This window comes from Panthera leo, chromosome D4, assembly GCF_018350215.1.
Source record: "Panthera leo isolate Ple1 chromosome D4, P.leo_Ple1_pat1.1, whole genome shotgun sequence".
NCBI lineage: Eukaryota > Metazoa > Chordata > Mammalia > Carnivora > Felidae > Panthera > Panthera leo.
This window is the reverse complement of record NC_056691.1, coordinates 31,533,776-31,561,663: the sequence shown is the minus strand read 5'-3', so window position 1 is coordinate 31,561,663 and position 27,888 is coordinate 31,533,776. Positions and strand designations below refer to the sequence as shown.

Sequence of the window (27,888 nt, the reverse complement as noted above, 5' to 3'; positions counted from 1 at the left end):
AAAAAAAAAAAAACGGAGAAAAGCAAAAACAGCACTCATGGTTTGTTTTGCATTGAGCCTTTATAGAAACAGCAGGCACCCCAAGCAGTGAGAGGCACCACCAAGCTCCTTCCCTGGGAACTTCTCAGCTTCAAGTCGCCATAGCTTTGACCTGTGAGTATCTGTGCTTTATGTCAATTTGCTTTGTATCTGTTACCAAGATGTGTCCTAAGGTATCAAAGTAGCCTAAGAGGTTATTTTGGGGATCTGGGATGGCTAAAAACTTTTCCATGTAGTTAATGGTAATCATCTCTTCATTTTACCCCATGTTGGCTTCAAAGTTTTCATAAGAACTGTCTACTTTCAAATAATTGGGGAAACCTGTATTTGGATTGAGAAGGATAGAAAAATGTTTTTTAAGGGAAAGAATTTATTTTGATTGCATAAAACTTAGAAACATTGTAACAGCAAAGAATATCATGAACATAATTTTATCTGCCCTAAATTATCTGAATCTAGTGCTAAAAAAAAGTTAAAAGACTAATAGGTTTAGTTGGGGGGGGGTGGTATTTGGTTTAGGGTTTTGTTTTTGGTGGGTTTCTTGTTTTATATTGTTTTTTTAAACCAAAATTTATTAGATAAATATTTTTACAGATTTCTTCAAACAGCTCATAACATATATAAATGGAATTTATTGATTAAATGTTTTTCCCTGATTATGTAAAAGTTAACTTAAGTTGTGGCTTAAGTAATAGTAGACCATTTAGTTCAATCTAAATACAATACTTATTTGGATCTAATTCTGTAATATCTAATGAAATGGTCTAATGTCCATAAGAATTTTATTAAAACCATCTAGATTGGTAAAACGCTATCTTAGGAATTATAATTCTGTCAAACTTGAATTTGGGCAAATATAGCATCAATTAAGTAACAATACTTAAACTAAAAAGAGATTGCTCTAAATTATTTTTTTAAAATGTTTATTTTTGAGAGAGAGACAGACAGACAGAGTGTGAGCAGGGAAGGGTCAGAGAGAGAGGGAGACACAGAATCCGAAGCAGGCTCCAGGCTCTGAGCTGTCAGAACAGAGCACAACACAGGGCTCAAACCCACAAACTGTGAGATCATGACCTGAGCTGAAGTCGGACACTCAACCAACTGAGCCACCCAGGTGCCCCTGCTCTAAATTATTTTTAAAGAGAAAAGACAGATGTCCTGCTGTGGATGTTTAGGACTTGGCTACTGTAAACATGAATCAAACTTACAGGTGACTCAGATACCTGAGCCCTTACAGTTCAATCTTCCTCTTTCCTTGGGGACCTGATGATTCAGGGAGTCCCCTGATACTCTCTAGCCTCTGCCCAGGACTACCTGTGGAGCAGTGGAGGCCACTTGGGAAAAGCTGGAATTTACACTTCTTCAGCTAATTTTTGCTTGTTGTGATTTTTTTCTTAGCTCAGTGAGATTTGACTCAGCCAAGGTGCTCTTTTATCATTGGAGACAATCCAGCTTTGGTAAAAGGAAGTACTTCTTTCCAACTATTTCTCAAGACCATCTACCTATAGGAGTCATACTTCTGATGTATGTGGCTTCATATACTTTGGGAAGTTTCTCCTTTATTTCTAAACTGTAAAGTCTTTCCTTGATGGATTTTCTACAGATATGCATTGCATGTTCTTGGTGTAGTTCAGGTAGTATTTGAAGTTTTAGCTGAAGTTTTTGAATCTCAATTTCAAGCAGTATTTTTAGACTGCAAAGGTGTTTGTTCAGTTTGGAGACCTTTTATTTGAATTATAAGCAATTGATTAATTTTCTTCACTTTTTAGATTGTCTTGGTCATTCTCCTTCAAGCCTTATTTAAAAATGAATAGCATCAATGTATTTCTCCAAGTTAACTTCTGATGGGCAGTTTAGGGAGTCTCAGTTTTCTTTCTCTTTGTCTGATTTCAAGTTGCCATCATCTATGTAACCTTCTCTAAAGAGAGCAGGCAAACTTGTCTTCAGTGCTGTTTTAGAGATTTTAATAGGCTCTCTTTATAATTTAAAGCCTCTTTCATTTGTGTTTTCAAGTTGTCAAGCATTGTCTTCTGTTCATTTCCTACACTTTTTCTTACATTGCACAGCTTCTTAGAATAGCAGTTTTAAGCTTTCTTAAAAATGAATGTTTTTATCCAAACATGCCATGAAGAATGTTCTTCTGAATTGCTCCTAAGATGTTTTGGCATCAGTCACTTGAGATGACTTTTTTTCTCCTGAAAGTGTGTCTGCTTTTAACTGTAAAAACAATCAGACTCCCTCAGGGAATCTCTCAGTCCTCCTTGTTCATCACCTAGGATGCTAGTTTGAAGGACTTTGTGAAGAGAACCTTTTTCCATGGGTAAAGGAGAGCACTCTCAGCAATGATGGTCTGGAGATGCTAGAGAGGTCCGGGGCTCAAGCCACACATACTTCTATAGAGGTGGAGGATTGAGGCTTAGACTAGGGATTGCAAGGAGCTGACGAAATGCCTGTTGATGTTTACTTCATTTAGAGCTCATTTGTTTCAAAAGGGGAGGGAGAAGGCTTATTTTAAGTGGTAAGAGAACAGAATCAGGAACAGTATGTAAGTATTTCAGCATTTTGTTTAATGATTTTTTCAATGTGTAAAAGTCTGTTTATTCAGTGTTTTTTCTTTTCAGTGCAATCGTGTCTTTTGTAGAAAATGAAACAATTCTGCTACCCTAGTATTTCCGATGATACAAGATGACTTTAGGTGGTTTACTGATTCAGCATTAAAAAACGCTGAATCATACAGTGAGGCAGTCATAACTTTCTCTTGCAAGTCTTTTAATTATGTTGAAAGCTCTTTGATTCTTGCTAATCTCCCTCTTGAATAAAAAGAGCAGGTCTCAGGTTGACAGCCTTCTGTGATCATCAGTAACCTTCTAGGTGTGCATAAAAATACTTTCATTATCTTCATTTTTAGCATTATCTTCTACTTATGGAAAATGATACTGATTTTCCATTTAGGGTCGTGAAGTAAATTCAAGACAAAAAAAAATTTTTTTTTTATTTTTTTTTATTTTTTAATATATGAAATTTACTGTCAAATTGGTTTCCATACAACACCCAGTGCTCATCCCAAAAGGTGCCCTCCTCAATACCCATCACCCACCCTGCCCTCCCTCCCACCCTGCCCTCCCTCCCACCCCCCATCAACCCTCAGTTTGTTCTCAGTTTTTAACAGTCTCTTATGCTTTGGCTCTCTCCCACTCTAACCTCTTTTTTTTTTTTTTTTTTTTTCCTTCCCCTCCCCCATGGGTTTCTGTTATGTTTCTCAGGATCCACATAAGAGTGAAACCATATGGTATCTGTCTTTCTCTGTATGGCTTATTTCACTTAGCATCACACTCTCCAGTTCCATCCATGTTGCTACAAAAGGCCATATTTCATTTTTTCTCATTGCCACGTAGTATTCCATTGTGTATATAAACCACAATTTCTTTATCCATTCATCAGTTGATGGACATTTAGGCTCTTTCCATAATTTGGCTATTGTTGAGAGTGCCGCTATAAACATTGGGGTACAGGTGCCCCTATGCATCAGTACTCCTGTATCCCTTGGATAAATTCCTAGCAGTGCTATTGCTGGGTCATAGGGTAGGTCTATTTTTAATTTTCTGAGGAACCTCCACACTGCTTTCCAGAGCGGCTGCACCAATTTGCATTCCCACCAACAGTGCAAGAGGGTTCCTGTTTCTCCACATCCTCTCCAGCATCTATAGTCTCCTGATTTCTTCATTTTGGCCACTCTGACTGGCGTGAGGTGGTATCTGAGTGTGGTTTTGATTTGTATTTCCCTGATAAGGAGCGACGTTGAACATCTTTTCATGTGCCTGTTGGCCATCCGGATGTCTTCTTTAGAGAAGTGTCTATTCATGTTTTCTGCCCATTTCTTCACTGGGTTATTTGTTTTTCGGGTGTGGAGTTTGATGAGCTCTTTATAGATTTTGGATACTAGCCCTTTGTCCGATGTGTCATTTGCAAATATCTTTTCCCATTCCGTTGGTTGCCTTTTAGTTTTGTTGGTTGTTTCCTTTGCTGTGCAGAAGCTTTTTATCTTCATAAGGTCCCAGTAATTCACTTTTGCTTTTAATTCCCTTGCCTTTGGGGATGTGCCGAGTAAGAGATTGCTACGGCTGAGGTCAGAGAGGTCTTTTCCTGCTTTCTCCTCTAAGGTTTTGATGGTTTCCTGTCTCACATTCAGGTCCTTTATCCATTTTGAGTTTATTTTTGTGAATGGTGTGAGAAAGTGGTCTAGTTTCAATCTTCTGCATGTTGCTGTCCAGTTCTCCCAGCACCATTTGTTAAAGAGACTGTCTTTTTTCCATTGGATGTTCTTTCCTGCTTTGTCAAAGATGAGTTGGCCATACGTTTGTGGGTCTAGTTCTGGGGTTTCTATTCTATTCCATTGGTCTATGTGTCTGTTTTTGTGCCAATACCATGCTGTCTTGATGATGACAGCTTTGTAGTAGAGGCTAAAGTCTGGGATTGTGATGCCTCCTGCTTTGGTCTTCTTCTTCAAAATTACTTTGGCTATTCGGGGCCTTTTGTGGTTCCATATGAATTTTAGGATTGCTTGTTCTAGTTTCGAGAAGAATGCTGGTGCAATTTTGATTGGGATTGCATTGAATGTGTAGATAGCTTTGGGTAGTATTGACATTTTGACAATATTTATTCTTCCAATCCATGAGCAGGGAATGTCTTTCCATTTCTTTATATCTTCTTCAATTACCTGCATAAGCTTTCTATAGTTTTCAGCATACAGATCTTTTACATCTTTGGGTAGATTTATTCCTAGGTATTTTATGCTTCTTGGTGCAATTGTGAATGGGATCAGTTTCTTCATTTGTCTTTCTGTTGCTTCATTGTTAGTGTATAAGAATGCAACTGATTTCTGCACATTGATTTTGTATCCTGCAACTTTGCTGAATTCATGTATCAGTTCTAGCAGACTTTTGGTGGAGTCTATCGGATTTTCCATGTATAATATCATGTCATCTGCAAAAAGCGAAAGCTTGACTTCATCTTTGCCAATTTTGATGCCTTTGATTTCCTTTTGTTGTCTGATTGCTGATGCTAGAACTTCCAGCACTATGTTAAACAACAGCGGTGACAGTGGGCATCCCTGTCGTGTTCCTGATCTCAGGGAAAAAGCTCTCAGTTTTTCCCCACTGAGGATGATGTTAGCTGTGGGCTTTTCATAAATGGCCTTTATGATCTTTAAGTATGTTCCTTCTATCCCGACTTTCTCAAGGGTTTTTATTAAGAAAGGGTGCTGGATTTTGTCAAAGGCCTTTTCTGCATCGATTGACAGGATCATATGGTTCTTCTCTTTTTTTTTGTTAATGTGATGTATCACGTTGATCGATTTGCGAATGTTGAACCAGCCCTGCATCACAGGAATGAATCCCACTTGATCATGGTGAATAATTCTTTTTATATGCTGTTGAATTCGATTTGCTAGTATCTTATTAAGAATTTTTGCATCCATATTCATCAGGGATATTGGCCTGTAGTTCTCTTTTTTTACTGGGTCTCTGTCTGGTTTAGGAATCAAAGTAATACTGGCTTCATAGAATGAGTCTGGAAGTTTTCCTTCCCTTTCTATTTCTTGGAATAGCTTGAGAAGGATAGGTATTATCTCTGCTTTAAATGTCTGGTAGAACTCCCCTGGGAAGGCATCTGGTCCTGGACTCTTATTTGTTGGGAGATTTTTGATAACCGATTCAATTTCTTCGTTGGTTATGGGTCTGTTCAAGCTTTCTATTTCCTCCTGATTGAGTTTTGGAAGAGTGTGGGTGTTTAGAAATTTGTCCATTTCTTCCAGGTCGTCCAGTTTGTTGGCATATAATTTTTCATAGTATTCCCTGATAATTGTTTGTATCTCTGAGGGATTGGTTGTAATCATTCCATTTTCATTCATGATTTTATCTATTTGGGTCATCTCCCTTTTCTTTTTGAGAAGCCTGGCTAGAGGTTTGTCAATTTTGTTTATTTTTTCAAAAAACCACCTCTTGGTTTCGTTGATCTGCTCTACAGTTTTTTTAGATTCTATATTGTTTATTTCTGCTCTGATCTTTATTATTTCTCTTCTTCTGCTGGGTTTAGGCTGCCTTTGCTGTTCTGCTTCTATTTCCTTTAGGTGTGCTGTTAGGTTTTGTATTTGGGATTTTTCTTGTTTCTTGAGATAGGCCTGGATTGCAATGTATTTTCCTCTCAGGACTGCCTTCGCTGCATCCCAAAGCGTTTGGATTGTTGTCTTTTCATTTTCGTTTGTTTCCATATATATTTTAATTTCTTCTCTAATTGCCTGGTTGACCCACTCATTCGTTAGTAGGGTGTTCTTTAACCTCCATGCTTTTGGAGGTTTTCCAGACTTTTTCCTGTGGTTGATTTCAAGCTTCATAGCATTGTGGTCTGAAAGTATGCATGGTATAATTTCAATTATATTTGGTATATATATTTGGTATATATATGGTATATTCAATTATAATTTCAATACTTTCAAGAAAGTATATTCTGTTGCTTTGGGATGCAGAGTTCTAAATATATCTGTCAAGTCCATCTGATCCAATGTATCATTCAGGGCCCTTGTTTCTTTATTGACTGTGTGTCTAGATGATCTATCCATTTCTGTAAGTGGGGTGTTAAAGTCCCCTGCAATGACCACATTCTTATCAATAAGGTTGCTTATGTTTATGAGTAATCGTTTTATATATCTGGGGGCTCGGGTATTTGGCGCATAGACATTTATAATAGTTAGCTCTTCCTGGTGGATAGACCCTGTGATTATTATATAATGCCCTTGTTCATCTCTTGTTACAGCCTTTAATTTAAAGTCTAGTTTGTCTGATATAAGTATGGCTACTCCAGATTTCTTTTGGCTTCCAGGAGCATGATAAATAGTTCTCCATCCCCTCACTCTCAATCTAAAGGTGTCCTCAGATCTAAAATGAGTCTCTTGTAGACAGCAAATAGATGGGTCTTGTTTTTTTATCCATTCTGATACCCTGTCTTTTAGTTGGCGCATTTAATCCATTTACATTCAGTGTTATTATAGAAAGATATGGGTTTAGAGTCATTGTGATGTCTGTATGTTTTATGCTTGTAGTGATGTCTCTGGTACTTTGTCTCACAGGATCCCCCTTAGGATCTCTTGTAGGGCTGGTTTCGTGGTGACAAATTCCTTCAGTTTTTGTTTGTTTGGGAAGACCTTTATCTCTCCTTCTATTCTAAATGACAGACTTGCTGGATAAAGGATTCTCGGCTGCATATTTTTTCTGTTTAGCACACTGTAGATATCGTGCCAAGCCTTTCTGGCCTGCCAAGTTTCAAAGGAGAGATCAGTCACGAGTCTTATAGGTCTCCCTTTATATGTGAGGGCACGTTTATCCCTTGCTGCTTTCAGAATTTTCTCTTTATCCTTGTATTTTGCCAGTTTCACTATGATATGTCGTGCAGAAAAGATCGATTCAAGTTACGTCTGAAGGGAGTTCTCTGTGCCTCTTGGATTTCAATGCCTTTTTCCTTCCCCAGTTCAGGGAAGTTCTCAGCTATAATTTGTTCAAGTACCCCTTCAGCACCTTTCCCTCTCTCTTCCTCCTCTGGGATACCAATTATGCGTATATTATTTTTTTTTAGTGTATCACTTAGTTCTCTAATTTTCCCCTCATACTCCTGGATTTTTTTATCTCTCTTTCTTTCAGCTTCCTCTTTCTCCATAACTTTATCTTCTAGTTCACCTATTCTCTCCTCTGCCTCTTCAAGCCGAGCCATTGTGGTTTCCATTTTGTTTTGCATTTCGTTTAAAGCGTTTTTCAACTCCTCGTGACTGTTCCTTAGTCCCTCGATCTTTATGGCAAGAGATTCTCTGCTGTCCTGTATACTGTTTTCAAGCCCAGCGATTAATTTTATGACTATTATTCTAAATTCACTTTCTGTTATATTATTTAAATCCTTTTTGATCAGTTCATTAGCTGTTGTTATTTCCTGGAGATTCTTCTGAGCGGAATTCTTCCCTTTGGTCATTTTGGAGAGTCCCTGGCGTGGTGAGGACCTGCAGTGCACTTCCCCTGTGCTGTGGTGTATAACTGGAGTTAGTGGGCGGGGCCGCAGTCCGACCCGATGTCTGCCCCCAGCCCACTGCTGGGGCCACAGTCAGACTGGTGTGTGCCTTCTCTTCCCCTCTCCTAGGGGCGGGATTCACTGTGGGGTGGCGTGTTCCGTCTGGGCTACTTGCACACTGCCAGGCTTGTGTTGCTGGGGATCTGGCGTATTAGCTGGGGTGGGTAGGCAAGGTGCACGGGGGCAAGAGGGGCAGGCTTAGCTCGCTTCTCCTTAGGTGATCCACTTCAGGAGGAGCCCTGTGGCAGCGGGAGGGAGTCAGATCCGCTGCCGGAGGTTTGGCTCCGCAGAAGCACAGAGTTGGGTGTTTGCGCGGAGCGAGCAAGTTCCCTGGCAGGAACTGGTTCCCTTTGGGATTTTGGCTGGGGGATGGGCGGGGGAGATGGCACTGGCGCCTTTGTTCCCCGCCAAGCTGAGCTCTGCCGTCCGGGGGCTCAGCAGCTCTCCCTCCCTTTGTCCTCCAGCCTTCCCGCTTTCCGAGCAGAGCTGTTAACTTATGACCTCCCAGACGCTAAGTCGCGCTTGCTGTCGGAACACAGTCTGTCTGGCCCCTCCGCTTTTGCCAGCCAGACTCGGGGGCTCTGCTTGGCCGGGGAGCCGCCCCTCCGCCCCGGCTCCCTCCCGCCGGTCCGTGGAGCGCGCACCGCCTCGCCGCCCTTCCTACCCTCTTCCGTGGGCCTCTAGTCTGCGCTTGACTCCTGAGACTCCCTTCTGCTAATCCTCTGGCGGTTTTCTGGGTTCTTTAGGCAGGTGTAGGTGGAATCTAAGTGATCGGCCGGACGCGCTGTGAGCCCCGCGTCCTCCTACGCCGCCATCTTCCGGAACCCCCCCAAAAAAAATTTTTTTAATGAGTTGACTGAAAGAATAAACATTAGATAAACAATAGTAAAGATGACATGTAGAGGTCAACAAAAAAAAATTAATGTTGTTATGCACCATTCCATACCATTCCAAAATCTCTGATCCTTTTTGATTACATATATATATATATATATATATATATATATATATATATATATATATATATTTTTTTTTTTTTTTTTTTTTTTTTTTTTTTTTTTTGTGAGAAGGCTTTGGAGCCCAAAGTAGCTAAACTGCCATTGGAACATTTAAAGCAAGACATCAGCCAAACTACAGTATCTTTTTAAAAAATTTTTTTTATATTATATGAAATTTATTGTCAAATTAGTTTCCATACAACACCCAGTGCTCATCCCAAAAGATGCCCTCTTCAATGCCCATCACCTACCTTCCCCTCCCTCCCACCCCCCATCAACCCTCAGTTTGTTCTCAGTTTTTAAGAGTCTCTTATGGTTTGGCTCCCTCCCTCTCTAACTTTTTTTCCCCCTTCCTCTCCCCCATGGTCTTCTGTTAAGTTTCTCAGGATCCACATAGCAGTGGAAACATATGGAATCTGTCCTTCTCTGTATGGCTTATTTCACTTAGCCTCACACTCTCCAGTTCCATCCACGTTGCTACAAAGGGCCATATTTCATTCCTTCTCATTGCCACATAGTACTCCATTGTGTATATAAACCACAATTTCTTTATCCATTCATCAGTTGATGGACATTTAGGCTCTTTCCATAATTTAGCTATTATTGAGAGTGCTGTTTAAACATTGGGGTACAAGTGCCCCTATGCATCCGTACTCCTGTATCCCTTGGGTAAATTCCTAGCAGTGCTACTGCTGGGTCGTAGGGTAGGTCTATTTTTAATTTTTTGAGGAACCTCCATACTGTTTTCCAGAGTGGCTGCACCAGTTTGCATTCCCACCAACAGTGCAAGAGGGTTCCCGTTTCTCCACACCCTCTCCAGCATCTATAGTCTCCTGTTTTGTTCATTTTGGCCACTCTGACTGGTATGAGGTGATATCTGAGTGTGGTTTTGATTTGTATTTCCCTAATGGGGAGCGATGTTGAGCATCTTTTTATGTGCCTCTTGGCCATCTGGATGTCTTCTTTAGACAAGTGTCTATTCATGTTTTCTGCCCATTTCTTCACTGGGTTATTTGTTTTTTGGTGTGGAGTTTGGTGAGCTCTTTATAGATTTTGGATACTAGCCCTTTGTCCAATATGTCATTTGCAAATATCTTTTCCCATTCCATTGGTTGCCTTTTAGTTTTGTTGATCGTGTCCTTTGCAGTGCAGAAGCTTTTTATCTTCATGAGGTCCCAATAGTTCACTTTTGCTTTTAATTCCCTTGCCTTTGCGGATGTGTCAAGTAAGAAATTGCTGCGGCTGAGGTCAGAGAGGTTTTTTCCTGCTTTCTCCTCTAGGGTTTTGATGGTTTCCTGTCTCACATTCAGGTCCTTTATCCATTTTGAGTTTATTTTTGTGAATGGTGTAAGAAAGTGGTCTAGTTTCATTCTTCTGCATGTTGCTGTCCAGTTCTCCCAGCACCATTTGTTAAAGAGACTGTCTTTTTTCCATTGGATGTTCTTTCCTGCTTTGTCAAAGATGAGTTGGCCATACTTTTGTGGGTCTAGTTCTGGGGTTTCTATTCTATTCTATTGGTCTATGTGTCTGTTTTTGTGCCAAAACCATGCTGTCTTGATGATTACAGCTTTGTAGTAGGGGCTGAAGTCAGGGATTGTGATGCCTCCTGCTTTGGTCTTCTTCTTCAAAATTTCTTTGGCTATTCGGGGCCTTTTGTGGTTCCATATGAATTTTAGGATTTCTTGTTCTAGCTTCGAGAAGAATGCTGGTGCAATTTTGATTGGGATTGCATTGCATGTATAGATAGCTTTGGGTAGTATTGACATTTTAACAATATTTATTCTTCCAGTCCATGAGTACGGAATGTATTTCCATTTCTTTATATCTTCTTCAATTTCCTTCATAACCTTTCTATATTTTTCAGCATACAGATCTTTTACATCTTTGGTTAGATTTATTCCTAGGTATTTTATGCTTCTTGGTGCAATTGTGAATGGGATCAGTTTATTTGTCTTTCTGTTGCTTCATTATTAGTGTATAAGAATGCAACTGATTTCTGTACATTGATTTTGTATCCTGCAACTTTGCTGAATTCATGTATCAGTTCTAGCAGACTTTTTGTGGAGTCTGTCGGATTTTCCGTGTATAATATCATGTCAACTGCAAAAAGCGAAAGCTTGACTTCATCTTTGCCAATTTTGATGCCTTTGATTTCCTTTTGTTGTCTGATTGCTGATGCTAGAACTTCCAACACTATATTAAACAACAGCGGTGAGAGTGGGCATCCCTGTCGTGTTCCTGATCTCAGGGAAAAAGCTCTCAGTTCTTCCCCATTGAGTTTTGGAAGAGTGTGGGTGTTTAGGAATGTGTCCATTTCTTCCAGGTCGTCCAGTTTGTTGGCATATAATTTTTCATAGTATTCCCTGATAATTGTTTGTATTTCTGAGGGATTGGTTGTAATAATTCCATTTTCATTCATGATTTTATCTGTTTGGGTCATCTCCCTTTTCTTTTTGAGAAGCCTGGCTAGAGGTTTATCAATTTTGTTTATTTTTTCAAAAAAACCAAACTCTTGGTTTCGTTGATCTGCTCTACAGTTTTTTTAGATTCTATATTGTTTATTTCTGCTCTGATCTTTATTATTCTCTTCTTCTGCTGGGTTTGGGGTGTGTTTGCTGCTCTGCTTCTATTTCCTTTAGGTGTGGTGTTAGATTCTGTATTTGGGATTTTTCTTGTTTCTTGAAGTAGGCCTGGATTGCAATATATTTTCCTCTCAGGACTGCCTTCGCTGCATCCCAAAGCGTTTGGATTGTTGTATTTTCATTTTCGTTTGTTTCCATATATTTTTTAATTTCTTTTCTAATTGCCTGGTTGACCCATTCATTCTTTAGTAGGGTGTTCTTTAACCTCCACGCTTTTGGAGGTTTTCCAGACTTTTTCCTGTGGTTGATTTCAAGCTTCATCGCATTGTGGTCTGAAAGTATGCATGGTATGATCTCCATTCTTGTATAGTTATGAAGGGCTGTTTTGTGACCCAGTATGTGATCTATCTTGGAGAATATTCCATGTGCACTCGAGAAGAAAGTATATTCTGTTGCTTTGGGATGCAGAGTTCTAAATATATCTGTCAAGTCCATCTGATCCAGTGTATCATTCAGGGTCCTTGTTTCTTTATTGACCGTGTGTCTAGATGATATCCATTGCTGTGAGTGGGGTGTTAAAGTCCCCTGCAATTACCACATTCTTATCAACAAGGTTGCTTATGTTAGTGAGTAATTGTTTTCTATATTTGGGGGCTTCTGTATTCGGTGCATAGACATTTATAATTGTTAGTTCTTCTTGATGGATAGACCCTGTAATTATTATATAATGCCCTTCTTCATCTCTTGTTACAGCCTTTAATTTAATGTCTAGTTTGTCTGATATAAGTATGGCTACTGCAGCTTTGTTTTGACTTCCAGTAGCATGATAAATAGTTCTGCATCCCCTCACTGTCAATCTGAAGATGTCCTTAGGTCTACAATGAGTCTCTTGTAGACAGGAAATAGATGGGTCTTGTTTTTTTATCCATTCTGATACCCTATGTCTTTTGGTTGGCGCATTTAGTCCATTTACGTTCAGTGTTATTATAGAAAGGTATGTGTTTAGAGTCATTATGATGTCTGTAGGTTTCATGCTTGTAGCCATGTCTCTGGTACTTTGTCTCACAGGATCCCCCTTAGGATGTCTTGTAGGGCTGGTTTAGTGGTGACGAATTCCTTCAGTTTTTGTTTGTTTGGGAAGACCTTTATCTCTCCTTCTATTCTAAATGACAGACTTGCTGGATAAAGGATTTTTGGCTTCATATTTTTTCTTTTCATCACATGGAAGATTTCCTGCCATTCCTTTCTGGCCTGCTAAGTTTCAGTAGAGAGATCGATCACGAGTCTTATAGGTCTCCCTTTATGTGTTAGAGCACGTTTATCCCTAGCTGCTTTCAGAATTTTCTCTTTATCCTTATACTTTGCCAGTTTCACTATGATATGTCGTGCAGATGATCGATTCAAGTTACGTCTGAAGGGAGTTCTCTGTGCCTCTTGGATTTCAATGCCTTTTTCCTTCCCCAGATCAGGTACGTTCTCAGCTATGATTTCTTCAAGTACACCTTCAGCACCTTTCCATCTCTCTTCCTCCTCTGGAATACCAATTATGCGTAGATTATTTCTCTTTAGTGCATCACTCAGTTCTCTAATTTTCCCCTCATACTCCTGGATTTTTTTATCTCTCTTCTTCTCAGCTTCTTCTTTTTCCATAACTTTATCTTCTAGTTCACCTATTCTCTCCTCTGCCTCTTTAATCTGGGCTGTGATCATCTCCATTTTATTTTGCAGCTCGTTAATAGCATTTTTTAGCTCCTCCTGACTGTTCCTTAGTCCCTTGATCTGTAGCAATAGATTCTCTGCTGTCCTCTATACTGTTTTCAAGCCCAGCGATTAATTTTATGACTATTATTCTAAATTCACTTTCTGTTATATTTTTTAAATCGTTTTTGATCAGTTCATTAGCTGTGGTTATTTCCTGGAGGTTTTTTTGAGGGGAATTCTTCTGTTTCGTCATTTTGGATAGTCCCTGGAGTGGTGGGGGACTGCGGGGCACTTCCCCTGTGCTGTCTTGAATAACTTGGGTTGGTGGGCGGGGGCCGCAGTCCGACCTGATGTCTGCCCCCAGCCCACCACTGGGGCCACAGTCAGACTGGTGTGTACTTTCTCTTCCCCTCTCCTAGGGGTGGGATTCACTGTGGGGTGGCGTGGCCATCTTGGCTACTTGCACATTGCCAGGCTTGTGGTGCTGGGGATCTGGCCTATTAGCTGGGGTGGATCGGCAAGGTGCACGGGGGTGGGACGGGCAGGCTCAGCTAGCTTATCCTTCGGAGATCCCCTTCAGGAGGGGCCCTGCGGCACCGGGAGGGAGTCAGACCCACTGGAGGGATGGAACCACAGAATCACAGCATTTGGTGTTTGCGCAGTGCAAGCCAGTTCCCTGGCAGGAACCGGTTCCCTTTGGGATTTTGGCTGGGGGATGGGCAAGGGAGATGGCGCTGGTGAGCGCCTTTGTTCCCCACCAAGCTGCCCTCTGTCGTCAGGGGCTCAACAACTCTCCCTCCCTTTGTCCTCCAGCTCTCTTGCTCTCCGAGCAGAGCTGTTAACTTATAACCTTCCAGATGTTAAGTCCTGCTTGCTGTCAGAACACACTCCGTCAGTCCCCTCTGTTTTTGCAAGCCAGACTTGGGGGCTCTGCCTTGCCGGCGGGCCACCCCTCTGCCCCGGCTGCATCCTGCCAGTCCCTGTAGCGTGCACCGCCTCTCCATCCTTCCTACCCTCTTCCGTGGACCTCTCATCTATGCTTGGCTCCAGAGAATCCGTTCTGCTAGTCTTCTGGGTTCTGCTAGAAAATTTTCTGGGTTATTTAGGCAGGTGTGGATGTAATCTAAGTGACCCGCAGGACGTGGTGAGCTCAGCATCCTCCTATGCTGCCATCTTCCCAGAATCCTACAGTATCTTATTTAAATCCTTACACCACCTTCTGGTTTAACAGAAACTTTTTATCATTAATTATGATAGCATTAAGTCTTGAAGTGAAATGTAATTAGAACTGGATTCTATGTATGAAGATACAGGATCTCTGCAGTATGTTATTGTAGTATCATGGAATTGTAGACCACAAAGAGACATTACTGATACTTTTCTGAATGTGACTATAATTTGGTAGGTCAAATTTGTCTTAAACCTATAAAGATATCCTCTGCAAGTACTCCCTGCCACAGACTCATGTGCAGCAATTTTGTTAGAGTTCTTATTGGCCAAGAGGCTGCTTCTTCAAAAATCAGAATAGTAGTTTCTTAGTTGTTAGCCAAATTTCAACAAAGAAGAAATTTAATGGTGCCAGAATACACACTTGAATTCTGTCTCAGAAAATTATACAAATAGTATCAGGCATTATAGTGTTTATTAAGAAAGTTTTTTCCATTTTAATATTTCTCATAATTTCTCCAATTAGTATTACTAGTTGCTCTACTAACAATTTAATACTAAGCTTATTATTAGGGATGATTTACACTGTTTCTACAGCATTCCAAAGCAGAATATTAGATGTCCATATTAAATTCCAGCAAAATTGTAAGGGAAATCATTTCAGCACCTCTCAGCATTCTCACGGGGAATAAGGTGGTGGTGACTGTTCTGCAGAGAGTTTCTCATAGGCAGGTGGAGCATTGGGAACCTGTGAGAATGAGAAAGGGAGAGTATAGGCTTGGCAACAGTGCGTATGTTCTGGGAGAGGGTAGAGTTAATGGTTAGCATCATAACTATACTACTTCTCTGGACAGAAACTTGTAAGTGTCCACAGGCTTCCCAAAATATCAAAAACTTATTTATACCTGCATTACCTTTGTCAGTTTAAGTCCCAAGCCCTAGCTAGTGAGTTCTTGAACACTGTTTTTAAAGCCACTAATATACATTACATTTATACCACATAGATACATCCTTGTGTATCTTGTGTATCTAAAGGCCAGTGCTATCATCAGTATAGCAAAAATGTGCCAGGCCTTTATTTAATGCTCAAAATTTAGAATTCTAGAGTGTTTTCATGTTACAGGTTGGAAAACTGAGGTTAAGTCACTTGTTCAAGGTCACACAATTTCACAGCAATTTGGCTCCAGAGTCCATTCTCTCCACCATTATGATATACTGCACCTATACCAGTGCACACAATAGAAATAGAGTATACCATATATGAGATTTAAACATTTCTAGTATCCACATTACAAAATAAGAATGAACAGGTAAAATTAATCTTAATTATTTAATCCCACATATCAAAATATCATTTCAACATGTAATTGATATAAAAATCATTAATGAATTATTTATATTTTTTTCTTCATACTAAATCTTTGAAATCTGGTATGTGTTACAGCACATTGTAATTTAAACTACTTTGTTACAAATGCTCCATAGCCACATGTGGCTAGTGGCTACCCTTTTGGACTGCACAGCTCTATACAATTAATAACAGATGCTTTTTTTTCTCCCCTAGATGTATCTATATTCAGAAAAAGGCAAATATACTAAAAACATAAAACAAAAAAGATATTGTATACAGAACAAACTTCTTCCTTTGGATCTTATACACATAAGATCACTGACCCTAAAAAATCTGAGTAAAAGAGGACATGATTTAAGACAATCTCTGGGCTTCCCCATTTTTATCTTTGTTATTGTGTTTTTTGTTTATTTGTTATGTATTTTGTTTATTTATGTTTTTGTTATGTTTATTATGTTATTACTTATGTTTATATATATATGTATATAATATATATATATATAACATAAATTTTACCATTGTAATTAACCATTTTTAAGTGTACAGTTCAGGAGCATTATGTATATTCATATTGTCCTTGCTTTTTAAATTGGAATAATTTTATTCATTTGAGTTAAAAACAGCCATACAGAAACACCAAGATATAGGATCTCAACCTACCACAGGTTCACAATTATTCTCTTGAAAAGGCAGCTTGCTATCCTGGTGACCAAACCCCTCACGTGGACATCTCCTTGTTAAGGTGCTTCGAGTGCCAGCGTGAATGCTTTTGTCCTGAAATGTGCATGCATGAAGGTCAGTGGTTGAGAAAAAAATAATTGAGTTCAATAAATAAAAGAGAAGGAAGTTGAAATTTTAAGAATGGGTTTTAATCAGGATGCCTGGGTGGCTCAGTTGGTTGAGCACCCAATTCTTGATCTGGGCTCAGGTCATAATCTCTCAGTTTGTGAGATGAAGCCCCATGTCAGGCTCTGTGCTGACAGCACTGAGCCTGCTTGGGATTCTTTCTCTCCTTCTGCCTCTACTTCTCCCCTCACCCTGCCTCTCAAAATAAATAAATAAACTTATAAAAAAAAAAAAAGGAGAATGGGTTTTAATCTTGGTTCTGCCACTTATGTGCAGTGTGTTTCAGGCTAGTAGTCATTTTGCCTGTCTGAATTCTAGTATTTGTGCATCTGTAGTATGACGATAATACCACCTACCTCTCAGAGTTGTAGAAATTAAAACTAAAGGTAAAGCACTTAGTACAGTGCCTGATACCCATTAGTTCGTCAATGAATATTCTTGAAGGGAAAGAGAAAAAGAATCAATCTAAAAAATGAACCTCAGAGAATGATTTTGAGTGGAGGTGGTCAAAGCTAGTGAGGTATCTCAGTGAGAAAAAAACTTTTGAGAAACTTGGCAGCAGGGACACACTGACTATTTCTGCCTTCCCCATAATGACAGCAAAATATCTTTAAAATGCTACAAACACATATGTTGTGGTAGAAATACTGTGGTTGTAGTCTGAGCTTCCAAGTTAAACTGCAACATGATGACTAGTCAAGGAATAAATTATGCACCCTGAGTTATCATGGGGAGGGGTGGGTGAAAGCTTAGTTTGGTGCTTTGCATAGGTTTACAGGGTGATATTCTCCATCCCTACAATAAAATAACAACAAATTGTGCAGGACAGAGAAACATACCCAAGTGGGGACTTCAGGAGTGGTCCACCATAGTGAGGTGGAATATTTCATCACTGACATAGTTTAAAATTACTGGCACATTATGATAATAAAAAGCATAGTTTTAGTTGCTTTTATTTTTGTTAAATTCTCCATAGTGGCAGTTCTCAAATTTTAGCATGCATCAGTATTACCTGAGGGCTTGTTAAACCCAGATTGGCAGACCCACATCCAGACTTTCTGACACTAGGGTGAGGCCCATAATGCGCATTTCCAACAAGTTCCCAGGTGACACTGTCAAAACTGATGATCTAGGGTCACATGGAGAACCAGTGCTATGCAGACAATGCGCCTCTTTATTGCCTGCCCCCAGGCAACCCAGCTATATTCAGATCCTTAGAGGAAGCAGGCAGGTAATGCTAAGGGGGAGGAAAGGGGCCAGGTGGGGGCAATAGAAAAGGAGGGAGAGTATCTCATCTAAAGGGACAACCACTATATAGCTGCCAGTTTTTGCTAGATCTCTTGATTTTTAAAAGAAACTGGAAATTGAGATTTTTATGTAACATGCTACTTTTAAATTTTAGTACCTAATTAAATTTTTTTTTTAATACAGTCCCAAACACCAGTGAGCCAAATCTAGCCAGTAGGGCATTAGCAGTATGCATTCTGTGGTACTGGCTGAGAGGGACTGGAACAAGGAGGCTGTGAGGATGTTAGCAGTTCTTCAGCCTTTTCTGCAGACTGTGGCTAATCATTGGGGTCTACTAGGTTGGAAGAGGGCATTAAGGCAGGTTTCTCAGGGAGAAGTGGAGAAATGTTTGAAATATCAGTGAGATCAGGCCAGACATGGATTGGGCTGATAACTACACAGTCTTCAGACTGTAAAGAAGTAGTTTTCCTAGACTCTAGTCTGAAATTATTATTGATGTTACCCCCTGGAAGGATATATGCGCAAAGGCCCTAATCTTGATGTGAGGATGCAGGAAGTTTCTGCTCCCCTCCCCAACTCGCAGCCCACAGATAAGGTATTTAATGCCTTTTCTCCCTTTACCTCAATTATCACTTTTATTCTTTTTCTTCTTTGTAAATCTCTCACCTGCTATAGGATAGGGGCATGATCCACTCCCCTAGTTCACTGCCAATTCTATGCATTTGTACTGAAACTTCAGCATTCGATTTAAAAGGCATCTTCCTGGGGATGCCTGGGTGGCTCAGTCCATTAAGTGTCAGACTCTTGATTGCAGCTCACGTCATGATTTCACGGTTCGTGGGATCGAGCCCCGCATTGGGCTCTGCACTGACAGTGTGGGACCTGCTTGGGATTCTCCAACCCCACCCCCCCCACCGCCTCTCTCCCTGTCTCTCAAAAATAAATCTTTTTAAAAGGCAGCTTCCTGGGTCCCACCACCAGAGAGGGTCCCAGAATCTGCATTTTAGCAAGAGCCCCAGTGCAGGGGCCCCTGATCAAGCATTGAGAAACACAAGTGAAACATGAGTGTCAACTGAGCTGTAGCAGGGGCCTTGAAATTCTCCAAGAAATTATCCAAGAATCAAAAAGCATTTTGTCCTAAACTTTCAAGTGAAAGGTAAAGTTGGTAAATACAAAAACAACTGCCATCCCTTTATAAATCATTTTCCTGCAGAAACAAGCTGCAAAAAGCACTCTTTTCTTTCAAAAGATGTTTTTCAGGGCTAAAGGGAGTTGTGAGTCAATGGAGACACTTTAGGAGATCTTAATTCCAACCAACCATGCTACCATTCTATGGTCAATGGAAGTGGGAAAGTAAACATTTCAAAGCTTAAAGCAGGTTGGTAAAGGTGGAGTAACTTAGCTACCTGAAGCTTGCATTTATTGTCATTTATGTCCTTTGGTTTCAAAATGAAAAAAAAAAAAAAAGAAGAATCACTGAAGAGAGGCAGGGAGGATTTATTTAGTGCACTATTTTACATAATTTTGCCTAAATTTCTTAGACTACTGATCCCCAATCCAGCTTTTCAGGAAATATGAAAGTCTCAAAACAAGATTTTAATATTAATTTAAAAAGTAGGGGGCACCTGGGTGGCTTAGTCGGTTAAGTGTCTGACTTCACCTCAGGTCATGATCTCATGACTCATGGGTTTGAGCCCCACATCAGGGTCTGTGCTGACAGCTCAGAGCCTGGAGTCTGCTTTGGATTGTGTCTTCCTCTCTCTCTGACCCTCTCCTACTCATGCTCTGTCTCTCTTTCTCTCTCAAAAATAAAAATAAACATTAAAAAAAATAAATGACAGCATTTTTTAGGTGCCACAGGAACCAGAAAACTTAAACACAGCTCCATCTCACAAAAATTCCAGAAACTCTACAAATCACTGATCTAGTAAGGTTGAACTTAAACCTTACTAAGCAAAATGTTCACAGTGTCTGAGCTTATGACATTAAAGACTCTCTGTTATGGTTTAATTGAGTTTAAGATGGGAGTGTTGAATCAGGAAGGAAAAAAATCATTGTATTTTTGTCCAGTGGCATCAAGCCAGTTAGGAAATGGTTGTCAACATATTGAATTTGTAGAGCTTTTACTCCTTGAAAGACTTAAATCATTGTGTGTTTTTATATACAAATATAGAATTAAATAAACATATGGAAGAAAATATATATTAAATAAAAACTGATATATATCACATTATATCACATGTGCCTAGGTGTAGAATACAGTAAATGAGGCTCAGAGAAGTTAAAATCTAAGGTCATCAAGCGAGTCAATGACAGACAATGAGACCAAATCCTGATGCCATACAATTGGGTGACTGCTATGGGCCAGGCACTGGAGGTACCAAGATGAGTAAGAAATATTCTCTGTCCCAAGACATAAATGGAGGAAGGATAAGGGGTGGAGGAGGCAAAAATAAATAAATATCCAATTGCACAGCAATATTAACTCTGTACTAGAGGCACAAATGGAATTCTGTGGCAGAGAGCAAAGTCCCTTCCTAATCTGTTGTGAACAGCCACAGAGAAGTGTCATATGAACACAAGGTCCATCCCTAATCTCCTAAGCCAAGGCTTTCCTATGGTACTTGGTTTGGGATCTTATTCAGACTCATAAACTTCCTTCTTTCCACTAAATGTCAACACACGGGAGGGCTACTACTGCTCAGTGGCCGTGTTGGCCCCCAAACTTGCACTGTATGTCATGATTTGTATTTGGACACTCTGGCAAGATGGGCATTAGGGCAAGGGGCACATGGGACTGCCCAAGCTTCCTGGCAAGGAGAATTCAAAGCTATACCTGTTATCTTCCCCTTCCCTTCTTCAGACTGCCAAGCTCCAAACCCCACCCTCACAACCGTCCTCTCTGTCATAGAACCTTTTCTTCTAAATGGAGTGTTTGCTGAATGAGGAACGGGACATTCCAACATCTTTTGTAAAGATAATTTTTTCCATTATGTATCAACCCAGAAGTTTTCAGATGTGTAATAATAAAGGGAGAAATGGAGAGAAGTGTGGAGGGACAGAAAAAGAGAGGGTGGAGGAGGAAAGAGAGAAGGAAGAAGGGGGAAGGGAGAGAGAAATTGCAACTTTCCTTTCATTTCATTGCTCACTATGGAGAGAGCCTTTGGATGCTTAAAGCTAAAGTGCTACTTGGCTTTTAAGTGAGACCTGTAGTTCTAATGGTTTAAGATTCAATTGATGTTTCTTATGTGTGGAAGACACTACTGCCCCAAGACTGGGCTGTGTAATTTGTTAGCTTCCTGTTCATGTGGGTAAAGAAGAAAAAATTCTGTCAAAACTACATGGGTCATCAAACGACAATGGGCTCTGTTAAAAACCCAGCGGTCCTTTGTGCTGCTGAGGGGTGGATGGTTTCCTCATTGTACTTATGGCTGTATAGGTCCTAGGCATGCTGAATTGCTTGGTATAACAGAGTTAGAAGAACCTGGAACTCCCAGGCGAGGCAGCAAGCTGAGATGAGCAAGCCACTAAGTTGAAGAACAGAACCAGTGAGAATTCCCAGAAGGATTGATAAGATCTGGAGGATCTCACATGCCATTGTTTGCTGTGCAAGAGTATCAGGACCTCTATCCTTGCACCACACAAACTATCAGTGCTCAGCTACATACACAGCCAAGTACTCAGGTTTGCTGTGAATCAAATCACTGAGATGAGCCAAGTTTCTGGTTGGGGTTCATGCCTAGGTAGAAGCAAAGAAGACTTGAAAGAAGTATAGAGAAAGACTCATCAGAACCAGAGAGAAGAGCTAGAGGTGATCATGAGAATGTTATCTCATTCCCCAGAAATTCAAAGAAAGAAAGGGAAGGGTATCCTGGATCCAGAGGGATTCCAGCAGTGGAAACTTTACTAACCCTCAAGCTTCTGTATCCACTTCGTCTTCTACAATACCAGCAGCCAATGAGCAGCAAAATTCCCAGGACTACTGTCAGGATTCCAATCCCTGCAGCCCTGGCCCAAGAGATAGACAAATCCATCTGGGTACAGAATCCTCGCTCCAGATTGCGATGAACATGCATCAATCTTCAATCTTCACAGGAGTTTTTCCAGCCCAGAGCAACACCTCCCAGCCCCCAAGTAGTTTCCTACCCCATACCACACTGAACGCTCACCAGGCCTCTAGCATCTGTAACCAGGAACAGGAACTTCTTTAGGAGTCTCTCAGGTGTGTGCCCACAGAAATAGGGCTAACTGGCATGGCCTAAGCACCCAAGTTCCAGACACAAAAAGTGCAGTAGCAACTGACCCTTACATGAACAAAGTTTTTACTGAGACTGAGTTATCTTTTCTTTCCATCAGGACTTATTTAAAACATTTTCCCCAACTATTAGTCCAGAAAAAGTATTGATAATTAACATTGACTCAAGACCTACTCTAAGCCGGATGCCATGATGAACATTGTACATATACTAGATTATTTAATTCTTACAACAATCCTGCAAAGGAGACATTACATATCATCCCCATTTCACAGATGAGGAAATAGATTTAGAGGTGAAGTGCCTTGCTGATGGTCATACAGAGGGTAGCACAAGATGGAGCCAGGATTTAAACCTGAGTTTATCTCATTTGTGTTTGTGTCTTTTCTGACCCAAACTCACCCCCTTATTCCTTGTGCATGACTAATAAATTCATGTTCAAAGATTCAGCACCACCCACCCCTCCCAGGATGATGGCAACCAATCCTGTCTTCTCTTATACACAGCCCTGCAGTGGTAATCAGCAGTGTGCTTACCTGTCTCTTCTAGGAGAGGAGGTCCCAAAGGAGTTTTTTGGTTTTTGGTTTATGTTTTAATTTGTTTCCTCAGTGCCTAGAAAGTGTCAGGCACATTGGTGTTTCAAAAAAATATTTCTTAAAGATGGATGGATGGATGGATGGATGGATGGATGGATGGATGGCTAAGTGGACAGTTGGATGGATGGCCAAATTAATGAATTATGAGTGATTACAAATTCACATCTGCAAAATGAATGAACCATTGAATGCTCTTTTAAGGTAACTATTTATAAATATGTGGATTTGGGGCATAATGCTAGCCCCAACATCATTATTTTTACTCATTTACAATTGGAACTGAAGACCTGAAATACCATCTTTAAAGATTCATCTTTCCTTTGTCCTAAAAGCTTAATATTCTGTTACTTTCACCTCTTGTGGGTCATTGACACTCTAGTGAGAATGAGGGGATCTGCGACTTTCCACAGAGCAGGTTTTGATTGGGGATAGAGAAAAGATAGTGAAGAGGAGAAAGTATTTAAAGCAGCCACTGAGGACTTAGGGCTGGCACATTCTGACTGAAGGGGTGGAAGTAGGGCTTGTTGGATTTAAAGGTCCCCAAGACTGTAACTATTGCATGGGGATGCCAGAGCCTAGCCCAGCTGTTAGGATATGTGTCTCATGTTTATACTCCATTACACAAGATGCTATATGGCCTCTGCTTGCTTCAGGAATCCAGTTTAGAATCACCAAAGACTGAACCAGATGGGTCAGTGCTTACTGCTTACTCTGTTCTCACCTAAGTGACCTGGAAAAGATATTTTAGAATTGAGCTGGGACTAGAGCCCAGGGGATGCTGAGACAAGCAACCTTATCTCTCCAGACTGCTTGGCTGCCAAGTCAGAGATGCCAGCTGGCTTGACTTTGGAGTCAAGAGACTCTAAAGATGTTCAATAAGAACCTCCCAGCTGGCCAGGCATGGGTTATTAAAAGATATAACAAGGAGGCTCAGTGCTGGGGAGAACTGTCTGAGCTGAACCTAGAGCAAACCTGTAGCTTCACTAAGAATGGAACTTCACTAAGATTGTAGCAGGACGCAATCTGGGCATCTAAGCCAACCTTTTGAGCCCTGTGTCCAGTGGCCCATGGGAAGCATTAGTTACCACAGAGGCCCTGGAAACAATGACTGAGGCTGTGCTTTCCCTGTATAACACTGTCAATTAGGTGGCATCGGCCTGATTTTCTACATCATAGCATGATCAAAGTGGAGAGTGCTGTGACTTGCTAAAGAAAGGCTCTGCAGAGCTGGGTGATTTATAGGAGATTGAGCATCTGAATGTAAATCAAGATATAGCTGAGGCTTCTCCTGGACAGAAGCCCTGTAACATCTACCTGACCACCTCCTTCTCAAGGCTGCTGAGGCATTAAGTCTATTCTGTCCATCTCTAAACAGGATGGATGACAGTGCTGGATAAAAACTCTGACCTAATTATGCAGGCCAGTCCACCTATTTTGTGGATCATGAAGCTGAGACCCACCAAGATTCATCAACATCACCACCAGGTTAGTGGCTTCTCTGCCATTCATTGAGCACTGATTTGTGCCATGCATTGTGCTAAGCACCCCACATATAGACTTTTATTTCATCCTCACAATAGTCCTCCAAAGTAGATATGATGTTCATGTCACAGCTGATATCCCTAACATTTTAAGGTGGTAAAATGCCCAAGGCTGCACAACTAGTAAGTGAAAGAACCAGCATTCACAGTGACTGGCCTAAGATATCCAAGCAGTGCCTTTCCTTCTATATCATTCTTTCCTGCCATATCACCCTTTCCTGAAATGAAGCTTTCACAAGAAGCATTCAGTGGGTTCTCATGACTGAAGGCAGATGATTTAATTCTTAGCATGCTTGTGCTCTAATTTCACCCACCAAGTCTGTGGTCATCCCCTTGGACATCTTGACACAGACAGAGCTCTGTTCCACTTCTTTATGCACAGTCACATTGCATTTACACACATCCAGTGACTGATACAGTAGTGGAAAACATCAGGATATGCCAGACACACCAAAAGAATCCACTACTCAGCTGGGCAGGGCTCTCTAGAGTGTCATTCAAATGCCTCCTGCAGCAGAGTCACATGAGATGCTTGTTAAAGTGCCAACTCTGTGCCCCTACCCCCAGACCTATGAAATCAGCCTCTCTAGTGGCACTGACTGGAAAACTGCAGTTTAAAACCTCCATAAATTACTTATGCCCTTTCAACTGAGAGAACCCCTCAACCTCTCTTTCCTGACGTTTCACAGTGATACAGTTTGTTAAATCATTATACAGAAGCTGAAACAATATCCTACCTAATATGTGTACCCCCCAAATACCCCAAAGAGTATATTTTTGCTCTTCAGACATTTTTTCAGAAGATCTCCCCATCCCAGTTCCCCACTGACCATGCAGGAATGTTAGAGAATCCCACTAGAGTCTTCTAAGGAAATGCTCCCAGCCTAAATTCTTCCTCAGTCCCTTTAATGGATTCTACATCTTGCTTGCCCCTGCTAGTTCACTCTAATAAAGATTTTTAAATAGTTCTTTTCCAAGGGAGAGCAAGTTTTCAGTAACTTCTGAACTTAAGAGGTAGTCCAAATAAAAACCTGGTACCATTTTTTTCCTGTTGGAGTCTCCACTCAGAGGGTGTAAACTGACCTCCCACCAATCTTGCCCACTCTAGTACATGTAGAGTGTGTCCCAGGAGACTGTCATCCCGTTACAGCACTTATGTTTGCTAAAATTATTCTTGAACCTAATTATCCAAAAGACTGTAATATTTTTCCAAAGACAAGGATAGTGTCTTGGACTGATTATGCATTGCTTAGCACTTAGAAATACTGAATCATATAAATACTTATTTTTAATTAATTCATAATATCAAACAGCTTTCCTTAGGATAAATTATGATGCAGAATTATAACCACCATCTTCACCCTGGAGTCAGTCTGCAGTTGGAGTCGCACATACTTGCCCTTCATTCTCACTAGCTCTTTGGCAACTCGCCTTTGTTCTGTCTGCAGACCATCTCTAGGAGCCTGAGTGGGTTAGACATAACAAGGTTTGAGGAAAGTGTCATCTTGCATCCAGACGTTTTCCATCCAGGGAACCTGTAGTGAAAACCTAATAGCCAAGGATACAGAAAAATAAATGCCAAGATCCAACTGATTATCATTCCTGTTTCCTTGCCTGTTTGGCCTCAGAGAAGCTTGACTGAGTCCCTTGTAGGATCATGGGGGTTCCTCACCTCATTATCAGGGTTTTTACTCTCTGCAGAAATGAACACTAGAGAGATTTACTGACAAGCAGGTGCTGGTAGAAATCAGCAGGCTGTGTCAGCAAATGGCAAACTAGAAACCCCCCTAGGTTCAGTTTTGAACTTACTCTTCAGTTGTGATGTAGGAGTGGTTGTGCCCCTTCTTGGGGTAGCCAAGGATGAAGTAAGCCTCTTCTTTTGGCATCTTATGGGCACAGTTCGCAGGATACCTGTAGCAGGGGCACACAGGCATCATTTAATGCATCCAGAGCATCTCACTCAGCACTTCATAAAGATCCAAAAGACATTCTCTCCGGGTGGACATTGATAATACCCAGGACCCTCTGGTTTCTCTCTGGGAAAGGATTTGTACTTGCTTTTTTCATTGATATCAAGTGGAGATTGCTCAAGGTTCTAACCACTTCTACCAACTGAAACTTAAGTTCAAAGAAGAAACTACAAACAAAAGCAAACAACAACAACAAACTTTGAGTTATTATTCTGGGGGGAAATGCTCTTCATTTGCCTTCAATGTGACTCTATACCATAAGCTTGTAGAGAAACAAAATTCATTTTTATTTATTCCCTACTTTCCTTGGCACAAAACTGGTTAATAAAAGGAGTTCTCTCCAAAGGTATTAATTTCATTTCAATCTTTGGCCAAATAGATGGTTATGATGACATGAATATGTGGCTGAACACAGCATCCTCTTTCTCCCTCATTCAAGTCTCAGGAATAGGGCTTAAATCTGTTTGTGTATATGTCTTATAATGATATATATTTTAATACACAATTTTAAGCCCTAATACAAACAAATAGACAAAAGCTCATGAACTATGGAAGTCATGATTAAAGTGTGCTGGTTGGAAACCAACAGTGGTTTCTCTTCTCTCCTTGCTATTATATGTATTTTTCTTCCCTCTTATTCTTATGAATTTCAAAGGTCTGATAATAGAGTTATATTAATGAGCCTGCTTAAAATAGTAGGAGAGAAGTGGGAGAACAGAGGGGGAATTCACCACATGAACACCTTACACTGGGGCATTTTGTGCGTAATTTTTCCTTCCCAATTGTAGGAAAGAAATTATAGTTGAACTCATGATCATCTCAGGTAAATAATGTAGGGGTGAGCCCTGTGCTCAAAATTACAGATACAAAACTTGATTCTGCATTAAATTGTTTTTGTAAATCTATGTAAACCTCTGCAAACAGTATAGGGACAACAAATGTACCTCATCTCATCTCACTCAAACCAAGAGAAGCAGTCTTTCAAATGACAAGAGAATACACACACAGAATCAAAATCAGGATGTAGCCTGAATGATTGCTTTACCTGGCTCTCTTCTTTGCTTTTTGGCAGTCTAGAAACAGGACCTAGGAAGAAACTTCATGAGCCCTCAGTAGCTGAAGACTTATATGCACTGAGGAGAAATTTCGCTGACAGCCAAGCATCAGGGAAGCAACGAAGGAGGGCAAAGGAGCCCACCAGAATCCCCCAAAACCTGTTCTCTTGGGCAAAAACAATGGGTGAGAAGGCCATGCTCTTACCTTCCTGGATGGGATTGTTCTGTCTTCTGGCTTGCCCTGTGTGTGAAGATTGCTTCTCTGACTCTTAATCTTTTAAATTTCTTTTCCTGATCTCCAGTCCCATGTTAGTCATGAGTTTGGATTTCTGACAGGGTTGCCTGTGATTGCTTAATTGGCATGAAAGAAACTGACTTCATTCCTCTCCTCAAAAAGTCATTGCTCACTGTGGCCTCTGTTTTCCCCAA

The 27,888-nt window shown here is 40.6% G+C and overlaps 1 protein-coding gene and 1 long non-coding RNA gene across 2 annotated transcripts; one reads left to right on the top strand and one right to left on the bottom strand.

Annotated features, from left to right (window-relative positions):
• Positions 1-7: 7 nt before the first annotated feature.
• On the top strand, positions 8-27,648 carry LOC122205415. The gene is made up of 3 exons (XR_006196041.1): positions 8-153; positions 24,269-24,378; positions 27,477-27,648. It is a non-coding gene; the product is annotated as an uncharacterized LOC122205415 (long non-coding RNA).
• MLANA (melan-A) lies at positions 14,573-27,888 on the bottom strand. The gene is made up of 5 exons (XM_042913792.1): positions 27,665-27,888; positions 26,244-26,345; positions 21,953-22,049; positions 16,608-16,721; positions 14,573-15,344 (listed from the first exon to the last, which is right to left on the bottom strand). The coding sequence occupies exons 2-5, from the start codon at positions 26,318-26,320 to the stop codon at positions 15,276-15,278; spliced, it is 357 nt and encodes a 118-aa protein (XP_042769726.1). The 5' UTR covers positions 26,321-26,345; positions 27,665-27,888; the 3' UTR covers positions 14,573-15,275.